Source organism: Dipodomys merriami, unplaced genomic scaffold (assembly GCF_024711535.1).
Source record: "Dipodomys merriami isolate MVZ:Mamm:240054 unplaced genomic scaffold, mDipMer1.0.p SCAF_122, whole genome shotgun sequence".
Lineage (NCBI taxonomy): Eukaryota > Metazoa > Chordata > Mammalia > Rodentia > Heteromyidae > Dipodomys > Dipodomys merriami.
In genome coordinates, this window is record NW_027202516.1 from 1,040,443 (window position 1) to 1,054,991 (window position 14,549).

Consider the following 14,549-nt stretch of genomic DNA (forward strand, 5'->3'; position numbering starts at 1 on the left):
AAAAGTCCTAGCAACTCCACCTCCCATAAAGCACAAATATGCTGGAAAGGACTGGCCCAAGAAGGCATGGCATAAGAGGCAGTGTACCAACTGTGTACAAATAGCTGAGCATGAGTGCAAAAGACACTCACTTCCTATATTATGCAATTATATCCTGATTTCCTTGACTTTCCTATATTTTCACTAATTCTGTATTATACTACATAATGGCTTTAAGCTACATTTCCTGTGCTGTTATGACAGGATCCCCCACAGATTTGAGGGATTTTTTTTGGTGCCAGTCCTGGGGCTTGAACTCATGGCCTGGACATTGTCCCTGAGCTTTCTGCTCAAGGTCAGCACTCTACCACTTCAGCCACAACTCCATTAATGGCTTTTTTGGTGCTTAATTGGAGATTAAGAGTCTCAGGCACTTTCCTGCCTAAGCCTGCTTGAGCTGACTTGAACTGTGATCCTTAGTTCTTAGCCTCCTGGATAGCTAAGATTACAGGTGTGAGCCACCAGTGCCCAGTTCCCTCCATTGTTTGTTTTGTTTTGTTTTGTTTTTTTTGGGTCCGGTCGTGAGACCTGAACTCTGGGCCTGGGCGCTGTCCCTCAGCTCTTCAGCTCAAGGCTAGCGCTCTACCACTTGAGCCACAGCACCACTTCCGACTTTTTTCTTTTTGCTTATGTGGTGCTGAGGAATCGAACCCAGGGCCTCGAGCATGCAAGGCAAGCGCTCTACCACTGAGCCACCTTCCCAGCCCCCCTCCATTGTTTTTATACCTCTTACCTTTATACCTTTATATGACAGTGACACTGAATAATCCCTTCAACAGCTATTAGCTATTGCTAAGAATATATTATTGCTAAGATTTTGTAAATCTGGCAAATCTGGTAAAAGATGAGTCTCAAAGATAGAAACATGGCTAAAAGGCAGATTACTTGGAAAATACGAGCAATGCTCTCAATTTTTAAACAAAATTGTTATGGTTACATTCTGTTTATTGATTTGGGCCCTGCCCATGTACAAATCAAAGACATATATGAATTGTACATTTTTCTTTTCTTTTTTGTTGTTGTTGGTCATGGCTTGAACTCTTGACCCTGGTGCTGTCCCTGAGCTCTTCAGCTCAAGGCTAGGGCTCTACCACTTGAACCACAGAGCCACTTCCAATTGTACACTTTTCTACCTCATAAAATATAAAGTGCTCATTTTTGTATCTTTATATTTATGTGTCTCCTATCTTTTAGCATACTGTCTTTGGCTTCAGGTTCTATAGTTTGCCAAACACAAAAATTTTATTGTGCTACCATATAAAGTGCTACAAAACCCAAATTTCATTGTTTCATTCTGCAACATTGTAAATTAATAGTGACATCATAATGTGCTTTAATCTGAAAAACTCTTTCACCTCTACTGGAGAAGCAATTACCTCCAGAGTAAAATAATGGGATTGTGTTGCAGAATGCAAGATTCTCTTTACGACTGGATTTTTTGTTGTTTTTTGTTTGGGCTTTTTAAGATCTCATGATGTAAGCAGGCAGGCCCAGAATACCCTACACAGGCTGAGCTGACCTCAAAATCACAATCCCCCTATCATGGCCTTCATTGTGCTCTATTTCAGATTGTATTTAAAATTAAGCAAATAGTATCATAAGTTGTATCATTTCAACTCATGGTGAAGTTTTTCATAGGCTTCCTGTTTGATTACACTTAAAACAGGCAATTGATTTTCAATGAGGATTGTTAAACCATTGCACCTTTCTCTGAAAAGGGATAAAATATTTTATCAAGCTGAACATAAAATACACTGTACATTGTATCTTTATTCTCGATACAAAGTGATTTGTATTGGTCACTGGTGGCTCATGCCTGTAATCCTAGCTACTCAGGAGGCTGAGATCTGAGGATTGCAGTTCAAAGCCAGCCCAGGCAGGAAAATTCATGAGGCTCTTATCTCCAATAAACCACCAGAAAAAAACCCGGAAGTGGCGCTGTGACTCAAGTGGTAGAGCACTTGCCTTGAGTTGAAGAGCTCAAGGACAGAGCTTAGGCCCAGAGTTCAAGCCCCACGACTGAGAAAATAAAATTGAAACTACAAGACTTTTAAACGAGCACAATAAATTGTACTAAACAATAACAAGCTGTGAAGAAATTCTTAATTCTTATTTTTACAAAATTTCTCAAAATGACATAGTTCAAAAAGTGTTACTTCTACTTTTATTCCCATAAACATCAAGATGACGACTCTGCATAAATAAGTCGGGAGAACCTCAGAGTCTTCATCAGTCATGGAAAGCTACTACCGAACAGTGACACACAATCAAGGAGGAGGGTACTGGTCTACAGTACAGGGTTATTTCTCTACCCGTAGCCCCAAATCTCAAAGTAAATGTGTATTAGCCCTAGGAAGAAAACATACTCATTAGTCATGTAGTCACATCCAATTCTTTGAAGGCTGTTGCTTCAACTTTTACATTAGATGGCCAACATCCACAAATTCCTATCAGACTGGTGCTTGGGAAAAAAAAAAAACAACCCTCCTAACACTGTGGCACCAAACTGCAACTACAGGACTGCACAAACACCAAGCACAGACAACATGGAAACAAGTACATGTGAGTATCATCCAAATTACACTACACGGCTTTTCTCCCCAATCAGTGTTTTATCAAGTGTGTTTACACACCCCAAATGAAACCTCTTGGCTGACCCTGGATTTGACGCGGTAAATCCGGGGGCGGGGGAGGGGGGGCAGGAATCTACCTGCCCGAAACTTCCTGGGCCCAAGGCAGGAGCTCGGGCAGGGCTCCCGGCTGGCAGGCTCTCCATGATGAGCGCCGGCGGCACTACGCGGGAGCCCCGCGATCGCGGGGACGGGCGAGGCCCCTCGGCCACGCGCCTCGCGTCGGGGGCGCCGGGGCGCTCCCAGCGAGCCTTCCTGCCGGCCCACGGGGCCTCCTCACCACAGCCCCGGCGGATCAGCCCGGTGTCTTCGTGCGGAAGACCTCCGGCCTCGTTCCCGAGCGGCGACCACAGGCCTGTCAGCGGGGTCGGGGCAGGAGGCGCCGTCCTTGGGCCCGGGCGGTCGGTGGAGGCCGGGGGCCGCCGGGCCGGCCCGCGGGGAGAGCCCGCCCCCCGCCCGGGGGCGCCGCGCGCACGTGGCCCCGGCACTCGAGGCGCCGCGCCCGCTCACGGAGCAGCACGCACGCACGCACGCACGCACGCACGCTGGGCGACACTTACACTGACGAACTCGATGTCGTCTTCGTTCTCCTCGTCCGCCGCCGCCGCCGCCGCCGCCGCCGCCCTGGGCCCGGCCGGGCGCGCGGGCTCCGTCATCTACGGGAAGAACCACAACACGCGGCCGGCTCAGACACGCACGCGCGGGAAGACGCGACCGCGCCGGCCGCACCGCGCGGCGCCCGGGCTCGGCTCGGGGGAGGCCGCGGCCGCCCTGCGGGCCTCGGGCGCCGGACACGCGGGCCCGCTACTCACCTCCGGCCCCGGGCTCCCGCGGCTCCCGCGGCCGCCGCCAGCGCTTCCTTCCCGCCGCGCCCCGCTCCTGCGCGAGCGCCGCCGCCGCCGCCGCCGCCGCCGCCGCCTCAGGCGGCCGGAGCCGGAACCTCCACACTGCTCGGCGAAGCCAGCCGGCCTGCCGCTGATTCCCGTCACTCCCTGCGCCCCGGCACGCCCTCGCGCCGCCGAGAACTCTGGGAACTGTAGTTCCCGCCCGAGTGGCGGGGGCGGGGCGGGGCCCAAGGGCGCGGACGCGAGCTTCCGGCGGAGCGCGGGCCGCATGGATCCAGTTGCATTCGGGGCAGCAAGATGAGCAGCTCAAGGAGGGGTCTGGACTCGGTGCGGTGGCCCCGGAGTCCGGCTCCGAGCCCCGTGGACGCCGCCTCCACCGGGCGTGCGGCCCGCCTCCATCGCGGCCTGGCGCCCGAGGCCGGCAGCGTTGCCGGCTGTGCCCGATCCTTCCCGGCCGCGACGGGGGAGCGGGGCCGAGCGTGACGCGGAGCCAGGGAACAATGCCCTCGGGCGGAGGCCAGCCGCGCCCGCGCCCCGCGGGTCTGGCTCTGTCGTTTGCTTGCTGCTGAGGAGTGGGCCAGGCTCGCTCCATCCCAGTCGCCGTGTCCTCCCAGCGGACGGAAGCCTGTCACCAGCCCCTAGGCCAGAGTCCCTCAAATGCACGTGTCCTAGAGATTCTCACGTATGCCCGTTTTTCAGTCCACATACACACTCCAGTCTACACAACGCATCTCAGCAAACTCAGCTGTGCAAGTTAGGATTTTCGCAGAATAGTGTCTTACCCCAAAAAGACAAAAGGTTGTTACCTGTTAACTGGTTTGAGACCTCCTAGGTAGGAAAGCAACAAGACCTTAAATGATAAAGATTCAGAAAACACTATTAATCCATAATTACTACAGACATAGGCAATAAGACAGTAGTTTTCTATACAGACTGGCAAAACCAGACATCTAAGGTTTCATTTTTGCAAAAATCTACTGACTAGTGGATGGACACGAATAGCCAAAACAACCTTGAAAAAGTGAGGACTGAGCAGTTTTAGAACTTGTAAACTAAACACAGCTCTTACCTGTAATTGTAACTATTGAGGAGACGGAATACAGGAGGCCCATCGTTTGACAACCAATAGCTGAGAATGATAGCCAGTCATCCCAGAGATGTGGGAAGGTGAGCAAAGTCCACAAGACTCATCTCAGTGTAAAGGAGCTAGGGATGGTAGCACTCTATAGTCACAGGTATGGTAAGTCTGAAATAGGATTGAGACTCAGGAATAAACCCAGACCAAAGCAAAACCCTATTTTTCCCTATCTCAATAACATGACCAAAAAAAGGCTGGAGGTATGGCTCATTGGTAGAGTACTTGCTTAACATGCACAAAGCCCTAGTCAAAAGTCAGTACTGGGGGGGAAAATGGTTGCCAAGCAAAACTGATCAAGATATGTCATGTGGTACTCGCATACAAGGACAGACAAACATCAACAGAATATGGCTGAGAATCCATACATATGTAATCAACTCACTTTCAACCCAAGTTTCCAGACCATTCCATCGTCTTTTTTTTTTTTAACATACTAACTTACTGTATAGGCAGAGCTAGCATTTAATGTGCTATCCACATGCCTAAGCAAACCGTGTGCTGCATTTACAGGTGTGTGTTGCCTTGCCTGGCTCAAGAATAGTCTTTTGAACAAGAGTGAGCCACTTGCAAAAGGTGGACACTATCATCACACTACATCCAAAAAATATCAAGACCCAAATAAAAGAGCTGGAACTACAAAACTCCTAAGCTAAAACATAGGAACACAGAGCACCAAAACACAGCAAAAATAAAATTAAAATTAAAAATCAAATCGATTCTGAAATAATAGTCAATAAACACATGAATTACAATGGAATTACCTTGGTGAAATACCACTTCCTCTCCATAGAAAGAGGTAGGATTTTTCTTTTTTAAGGTAGAAAAATAGTAACCTTCTGCATCCTGGTAGTGGTAAAGGCAGTTGTGCAATTCCTCAGATGATTAAGCACAGAGTCAACATATGACCCAGAAATTCTTTTTTTTTTTTGGGGGGGGGGGTCGGTCATGGGGCCTGAACTCTGGGCCTGGGCGCTGTCCCTCAGCTCTTCAGCTCAAGGCTAGTGCTCTACCACTTGAGCCACAGCGCCACTTCTGGCTTTTTTCTTTTTGCTTATGTGGTGCTAAGGAATCAAACCCAGGGCCTCATGCATGCAAGGCAAGCGCTCTACCACTGAGCCACCTTCCCAGCCCCATGACCCAGAAATTCTACTCCAAGATACCCAAAATATAGGAAAGGGACTGGGAAGGTGGCTCAGTGGTAGAGTGCTTGCCTTGCACGCATGAGGCCCTGGGTTCGATTCCTCAGCACCACATAAGCAAAAAGAAAAAAGCCAGAAGTGGCGCTGTGGCTCAAGTGGTAGAGCACTAGCCTTGAGCTGAAGAGCTGAGGGACAGCACCCAGGCCCAGAGTACAGGCACCATGACTGGAAAAAAGAAAAGAAAAGAAAATATATGAAAGCATTTGTCCAAAACTTGTTCCTGAATGCTAACTACAGCATTACTCATAATAGCCAAGTAATGAAAATTAAAACCTATGAATCCATACACAATAAAATATTACTCGACCAGAAAAAGGGTGCATGTATAATACAACATAATGAAACCTTGAAAAAGCTACAAATTACTATCTATTATATAAGGTCAACCATTTTAAATGTGTAGATCAGTAAAACCTACAGACAGAAAGATCAGTGGTTGCTTAGTGCTTCAGAGATGTGAGGATGAGAGGGTAATGTAATATCCAAAAGGAAGGGGTACTTAAGTTTTTGCTTTGTTTTGTTTTTGGACTCCAGTATTTAGGCTTGAATTCAAGGCCTGGGAGCTAGCCCTGGGCTTTTTTTGCTCAAAGATGACACTACCACTTCAACTACAGCTCTGCTTCTGGAAGTGGTTTGTTTTTTTTGGGGGGGTTGGTTAATTGGAGACAAGGTTTTCAGACTTTCCTGCCTAGGCTGACTTCAAATTATGATCACTCTGGGCTTGGGTGCTGTCCCTGCGCTCTTCAGTTCATAGCCAGTGCTCTACTGCTGGATCTATAGCACCACTTCTGGTTTTCTAGTGGGTTACTGGAGATAAGAGTCTCAAGGACTGGGCTTGCAAGGTGGCTCAGTGGTAGAGCGCTTGACTTGCATGCCTGAGGCCCTGGATTCGATTCCTCAGCACCACATAAGCAAAAAGAAAAAAGCCGGAAGTGGTGCTGTGGCTCAAGTGGTAGAGCGCTAGCCTTGAGCTGAAGAGCTGAGGGACAGCATTCAGGCCCCATGACTGGACCCAAAAAAAAAAAGAGTCTCAAGGACTATCCTGCCTGGGCTGGCTTTGAACCTGGAACCTCAGACCTCAGCCTCCTGAGTAGCTAGGATTACAGGCGTGAGCCAGGGGTGCCTGGCTTCATCTACTTTTTTGTCTTCAGTATTTCACTAGCATTTCTGTTGTAAGAAAATCCTGGAGAGCTAGGCATGGTGAATTGAGTTCAAGGCCAGCCTAAACTACATGGGAGAAGGGGGGGAGGGGGGAAGGAGGGGGGAAGGAAGAAAGGGAAGGGGAGGAGGAGGAGGGGGAGAGGGAGGAGGAAGAAGAGGGGAGAGGAGGAGGAGGGAGGGAGAGGAGGAAGAGGAGGAGGAAACAACCACCAAAAAAACCACCATGGAGTTAAAATATATTAAGACTTACTGAGCTCTTCTGCAATTACAGAAGCAAAATATGCAAAGATCACTGAATTTATTTTCTTAATTCTTTCAATACCCTTCTAAAGTTGTGTTGATTCACTGTTGGCACTTATATAATGAGCCATAAAATTTGTAGCAGAAGCAGTTACAAGAAAACAAATGAGCACAACTATTTTCAAACTATTATACAACATGAGACTGTGTGTGGTATAGAAGACAAACATTCGACCATGGAGCAATGTCCCCAGCCATCAGACTTGCTTTAAAACTCCAAGAAAATCTGACTTTTGGCTTCATGTAGCCCAATTGCCATTTATTGTGGAAGAAAGTATTTTTTTTTCCATCTACCTGAAACTTTTATGACTTAAATTTTTTGTTGTTGTTGTTGGTTGTGGGGCTTGAACTCTGGGCCTGGGCACTGTCCCTCAGCTCTTCAGCTCAATGCGAGCGCTCTACCACTTGGGCCACAGCACCACTTCCGGCTTTTTTCTTTTTGCTTATGTGGTGCTGAGGAATTGAACCCAGGGTCTCATGCACACAAGGCAAGCATTCTACCACAAAGCCACATTCCCAGCCCTGACTTACAAAAATTTTTTTAATAGGGCACAAGTTTGATCCTTTAGGACATAAATTTAAATTACCTCCTAATTTTTAAGTTCCATGAGATACAATATATTAAGTTATTGGGTGGGTGATGTCCCTTAGATTATATAATTTGTCTTAATGCTATTTGCAGTATTTCAGATTTTGAAACAATCTTTGATGTTAGATCCATATTCCACAAGCAGCTGGTGGCTTGAATTACACTTTTTAATAAAATACTAGGTTTGACTAACAATTTTTCTCACAATTCCTACAATTAAGACATACTGTACTGTAAGGTCCACCCTGGGAAGGCGGGGTAGACTCCTCCCTCCTCTTGGTTAAGTCTCTGCCCAGTGCCTGTGTCACCTAGGCAACCAACATACTTGGAGACAGTCACCACCCCCCTCCAGGAGGTCATATCTACATCTTCCGACCCTTTTTTTTATTCCTGCACTGTGTGGGCTTCCAAATCGACCAGCAAATAAAACCTTTCCCTGGCCTGAATACCAGGAGCTGCTCTTTCCTTGTCTGCCAATTTAATTTACCTAACATTCACCATGTATCTAACTAAAATGAGTTCTCTTAAAAGCCCAGATCCTTTTAAAATTCTTTGCTAATTCTGGGGTCAGGTGACTACTTTTTTTCCACTTTTGCTCCTATTTATGGGATACAGTGCCTGAGCTGCTTTTTGGACCTTTGAAAGGTAACATAACATTCATTTTGCATTTGTTGGATACTGTTTTCCTTTATAGCCTGTGTGTGTTTCCTGCCACAGCGAGCTGTGATTGTCAATGGTCAGGACATTCGACATGCCTTCTTGGAGTTTCTTTTTCTTTTTCCATGGTTCCAACAGCAGCTGCTTCTGCATTTCCACCAGTTCAGTTGGCCTTTTTCTGTTAAGATTTTTTTTTTTCTTTTTGGAGACAGTCTGGACTTGTTATGTAGCTCAGTCTGGCACCAAACCTTCCACAGAACCTCAGAATGCTGTGCCCAAGGTTTGCATATGTGTGGTTTGTACATTGTTGAAAGCCTGCTGCTGAGTGGCATAAAATGGAGGGTGGGTCTCTTAGTTCACTTTTGTTTTTGAGACTTTTTTTTTTTGCTAGTTCTGGAGCTTGAACTCAAGCCCTGAGTGCTGTCCCTGAGCCTCTTTGTGCTCAAAGGAAGCTCTCTACCACTTCAACCACAGAGACACTCTGGCTTTTTCTGAGTAGTTTATTGGAGATAAAAAGTCTCAGGGGTGGGCTGGGAAGGTGGCTCAGTGGTAGAGCGCTTGCCTTGCATGCCTGAGACCCTGGGTTCAATTCCCCAGCACCACATAAGCAAAAAAGAAAAAAGCCGGGAGTGGCGCTATGGCTCAAGTGGTAGAGTGCTAGCCTTGAGCTGAAGAGCTGAGGGACAGCACCCAGGCCCAGAGTTCAGGCCTCACAACCGGACCCCCCAAAAAAAGTCTCAGGGGCATTCCTGAACAGGCTGGCTCCAAACTATGATCCTAAGATCTCAGCCTCCTAAATAGCTAAGAGTACAGGCATGAGACACCACCCCCTAGCTTTCCATCACTCTTATCTCCAGTTAACCACCAGAAACACAGAAGTGGAGCTGTGACTGACAGTGGTAGAGCCCAGTGCTAGCCATAAACAAAAGAGCTCAGGGACAGCAGCCCAGGCCCTGGGTTCAAGTGCCACAGAGAGGGGGGGGAGGGAGGGAGGGAGGGAGGGAGAGAGGGAGGTAGAGTGCATGCGAGCCAGAGCCTGGTACCAGTGGCAGGAAAGTCTATGGGACTCTTTTTTTTTTTTTTTTAATTGTGAAAATACTGTACAGAGGGGTTACAATTACAAGGGCAAGATAGTGAGTACATTTCTTATCAAGCATTGTAGCCTCCTCCTTTGTTTACCCTTCCCATCCCTTCCCATCCTCCCCCCCCCCCAAGTTGTAAAGTTCGTTTTCGACATGACAACTTGTACTTCTCATTGTTGCAACAGGTCCACCTGTATCCTTATTTAAACGACTTGTTTTTCCCCTTCCCCTCCACAAATTATACCGACATGAAATACAGTGAAAGCAGGGGTTATACTGTGGGAGAGTCTATGGGACTCTTATCTCCAATGAAGTACCAAAAAGTAGGAAGTAGAGACATGGCTCAAGTGGTAGAGTGTGAGCCTTGAAAAAATACTCAGGGACAGCACCCAGGCTCTATGTTTAAACCCCAGTACCAGCACAAAAGGGGGGGGGGAGGCTCACACTGGTTATCTCAGCTACTCAGGAGGCTGAGATCTGAGGACTGAGGTTCAAAGCCAGTCCATGAGACTCTTGTCTACAATTAATTACCAAAATAAAAGCCAGAACCATAGCTGTGGCTCAAGTGGTAGAGCACTAGCATCCAGCTGAAAAAACTTAGGGAGAACACCCAGGCCTTCAGGCCTGGAGTTAAAAAAAAAAAGGAAGATAGGAAAATAAGATGGAAGCCAAACAAAGTTTATTCCACTTCTCTCTTAATTGGTCCAAGATTTAGAACTTCAATCTATTTATCATCCTTCTTAAGAGTTCAAAAGTAGAAATGGTCTAACCAAATCTTTAACATGAGTTCCAAACTTTCCAGTATCAATTTTTAAAGTTTCCAAAGCTATTATGGATTAACCAATTTTTGTGCTTTCTTTTCTTGACTGTAATGCAGCGGCAAGAACTGACAATTCTTTAAGAATGTCCACCATTAAAGCAAGGTCTTGTGAAAGAAATTAATGTTGGCTAATATCTTTGCTAAACCAGAATGAGAATGAAAAATAACAAATAAATAAGACACAGAAGAGAGCAGCAGCAGCTTGCAGACTACATCCTCCCCTCCCCCACACACTCCAGTCCCTTCACCCCACCCAGCTTTGTCATTTCAAGTTCAAGTTCTGTATCCGCAGTTCCTCAAAACTTGGTCTGAGTTTTTTAGAGTGATAAAAAGAATAAATTCTATGCAGAAATTGTTTTAAATGATTAGCTTGTTTTATTTCAGGAACTGAATCAAGTGACAATTGTAATCTGTGGTTTAAACCATCCCAAACAATCATTTCAGGAAAAATTTCTAACAATTTTGTAGCTACTCAAGACTTTCTTCCAAGAATCAGATTAGCATCATCAGAACAAAATGCAATTAAATTGGCTTTCAAATATTTATTTGTAAATACACATTCATTTAAAGTATCTAGTAATGTGCTAAAAGTGCATTATGCTGGGATGACTCCCAATTCTTTTAAAGCAACAATGTAACAGGTGCAGGGGCTGACTGAACTGTGTACTGGAGATAAATCATGAGGAGGCTTTTTTTTTGAAACCAGAGATAACTCATTAATAATGATACTGATTTTGATATTCTCTTCTATAACATTCTTAAATATCTTCATTTATTATGCAAAATGTTTTGCTATTCTTGTTACACTGTAGCATGTATTTAAACAACTTCTCCAATTTTCTCCTGTACTCCTACTGTTTAGCATCAGACAAAGGTGTAATGTTTTCCTATACTGCAAAAAGTATTAAAAATTATACAGTAGAGCCGGGTGCTGGTGGCTCACACCTGTAATCCTAGCTACTCAGGAGGCTGAGATCTGAGGATTGCGATTCAAAGCCAGCCTAGGCAAGAAAGGCCATGAGACTCTTATCTCCAATAAACCACCAGAAAACCGGAAGTGGCGCTGCAGCTCAAGTGGAAGAGTGCTCACCTTGGGCTGAAGAGCTGAGGGACAGCGCCCAGGCCCAGAGTTCAAGCCCCATGACTGACAAAAATAAAAATAAAAATAAATAAAAATATACAGTAGAAGAGCTTGGAAGGTGGCTCAAGTGGTAGAGTGCTAGCCTTGGGCTGAAGAGCTGAGGGACAGTGCCCAGGCCCAGAGTTCAGGACCCACGACCGGACCCAAAAAAAAAAAAAAAAAATCCTGTGATTCGGGCTGGGAAGGTGGCTCAGTGGTAGAGCGCTTGCCTTGCATGCCTGAGGCCCTGGGTTCGATTCCTCAGCACCGCATAAGCAAAAAGAAAAAAGCCGGAAGTGGCGCTGTGACTCAAGTGGTAGAGCGCTAGCCTTGAGCTGAAGAGCTGAGGAACAGTGCCCAGGCCCAGAGTTCAGGCCCCATGACCGGACCCAAAAAAAAATCCTGTGATTTTTAGTTCCTATCTTTACTTTCTGTGCCTATAAAAATACTTTCTTCAGCCAGGAGCTAGTGGTTCAGGCCTGTAATCCTAGCTACTCAGGAGGCTAAGATCTGAGGATCGTAGTTTGAAGCCAGCCTGGGCTAATTTATCCCCAATAAACTACTCAGAAAAAGCTGAAGTGTCTCTCTGGTTCAAGTGGTAGAGTGCTAGCCTTGAGCACAAAGAGGCTCAGGAACAGTACCTGGGCTCTGAGTTCAAGCCCCAGGACCAGCAAAAAAAAAATTAAAATATACTAAAAGTCATCCTATCATTTTGCATAATTTTACATATGTAAGCAAAATTTATAACATTTTAAAAGGCTAATGTAAAAGTTGTCTTACGTAATTTTAAAATGTTCAAAAAAATTATTTTCAGTTTATACCTGTAAGTTCAATGTAATTTTGTATTTCTTGAAAAACCCACTGAGGTTATAAAATTCTACAGTCCAACAATAATGCTTTAAAATCTGACTATGAATGTTATGATTGTGATTCTATTCTGTTAAAAAACACATTGTAGCTGGGTGCTCATGGCTCACATCTGTAATCCTAGCTATTCAGGAGACTGAGATCTGAGAATCATGGTTCAAATCTAGCCTGGGCAGGAGAGTTTGTGAGACTCTTTCTCCAATTAATCACCAAAAAAACCAGAAGTGGAACTGTGGCTCAGTGGTACAGCATAAGCCTTGAGCAAAAAGGTTCAGGCACAGTGCCTACGCTCTGAGTTCAAGGCCCAGGACTAGCACAAAATAAAAAATAAAATAAAATAAAATAATTGGTTTATGATTTGCAAGACAGTATACTTCCAATGAAGGGTAGTAAATACCTTTATTTACCTTAAGGAATAAAAGTCAAACAATAAAGATTTTCCACACACACATATATATATATATATATATATATTAGAATTCTACTCACTCACCAAAATATTTACTGAACTAATATGAGTTTTTACATATTACAAGGCAATTTCACCATTTTTTGTACTACATGCAGCCTAGCTGTTAGTCCTATCACACTATGAAGTTGAATTTGCATTAATATTTTATCCTTCACTTTAAGTGTAGCTAACCAACAATAAGAAATCAAGTCCTGATTTGAATTTTGTTGATTAGCATGAGGTGAATATTCCCACACTTTATGGCACTATGGTATTTCTATCATATAAAAACAGCAGATGCAAGTAGTTTCAATGTGTACGTGTTAGGAAATGACTGGTTAAGTATTACTTTAATACTTTATATTATTAATATTAATCACTCATGTTTACAATCAGCTGACAAATATTCAGAGAAGTTAACAATCGATTCTTGTAATTCAGCTTAAACCACTTTCAACACACTACCACCTTTAAAAAGAGCTAAAATCAGAAATGTGATTTCCTTACATGACTACAGTGTGTGTTAACCCCTTCAACACCACCACCACAGACGAGATCAACGAGATCAAGAACAGGTCTCAGCAGTCGTTCCTAAAACTGAAATGGGCAAACTTGAAAGTCAGTAACAATCATGCAAACTGAAATCAGCATTTACAATCAGCGAGCAGGTTTTTGGTTGAAAGGGGAAAGGATTTCTGATAGGGAAAAAGAACTGATTTTTATCGTTACTGTCCATTGAACTCTAGGCCTTGGGCTTGCTATGCCAGTGATCTACTAGCGCTGCAAAGCCTGCTAAGAGGCACAGAATCCTCAGAAATGAATGACTCACAGAAAAATACATGGACATGAAGAAAGGCTAGATTCACGCGAGAGATACTGTGTATAATTCGGGGCAGCGGTGAGCCATCCTGCAGAAGTTTGAAAAAGCAGGATTTAGATGAAAAGGCTATGGAACTCAACCCGAACTATACCAAGAAATAACGGCGCCTGGCCAAGGACTCGACGCGCCGCGCTCCCGGGAAGGCAATGCAAATTAGAGGACGCTGTCCCGCCCCTGGCCCCGCCCCTCCCCTGGCCCCGCCCCTCCCCTGGCCCCGCCCCCCGCCCGGGGGCGCCGCGCGCACGTGGCCCCAGCACTCGAGGCGCCGCGCTCGCTCACGGAGCAGCACGCACGCACGCACGCACGCACGCACGCACGCTGGGCGCCATTTACACTGACGAACTCGATGTCGTCTTCGTTCTCCGCCGCCGCCGCCGCCGCCCTGGGCCCGGCCGGGCGCGCGGGCTCCGTCATCTACGGGAAGAACCACAACACGCGGCCGGCTCAGACACGCACGCGCGGGAAGAGGCGGCCGCGCCGGCCGCACCGCGCGGCGCCCGGGCTCGGCTCGGGGGAGGCCGCGGCCGCCCTGCGGGCCTCGGGCGCCGGACACGCGGGCCCGCTACTCACCTCCGGCCCCGGGCTCCCGCGGCTCCCGCGGCCGCCGCCGGCGCTTCCTTCCCCCCGCGCCCCTAGGCCGAGACCAGGCCCCGTCTCGCGACTTCTGTGCCCGCCTGGGGCGAAACGGGCGCGAAACTGCTTGAGGCGAAGGCGCGGCCTGAGACGACCGCCCCGCGGAGCCCCGCCACCGCGCCGCAGCGGACTCTGGGA

General features: G+C 46.6%; 1 protein-coding gene and 1 pseudogene across 3 annotated transcripts in view; both read right to left on the reverse strand.

Annotated features, from left to right (window-relative positions):
* The window catches only part of Znf451 (zinc finger protein 451), a 57,626-nt gene extending 53,971 nt beyond the window's left edge, over positions 1-3,655 (reverse strand). Inside the window, exons 1-2 of one of the 3 annotated variants that reach the window (XM_070017245.1) lie at positions 3,482-3,626; positions 3,230-3,325 (exon numbers count right to left, since the gene is read on the reverse strand). In XM_070017245.1, the coding sequence (XP_069873346.1) occupies positions 3,230-3,325 (96 nt within the window). In that variant the 5' untranslated portion in view covers positions 3,482-3,626. Of the gene's footprint in view, positions 1-2,749; positions 2,769-3,229; positions 3,326-3,481 lie in introns of those variants that run through there. The other 2 variants (XM_070017247.1, XM_070017246.1) reach the window with 2 other exon arrangements.
* Positions 3,656-3,820: 165 nt separating this feature from the next.
* LOC138823712 (E3 SUMO-protein ligase KIAA1586-like) lies at positions 3,821-14,385 on the reverse strand (annotated as a pseudogene).
* Positions 14,386-14,549: the final 164 nt, after the last annotated feature.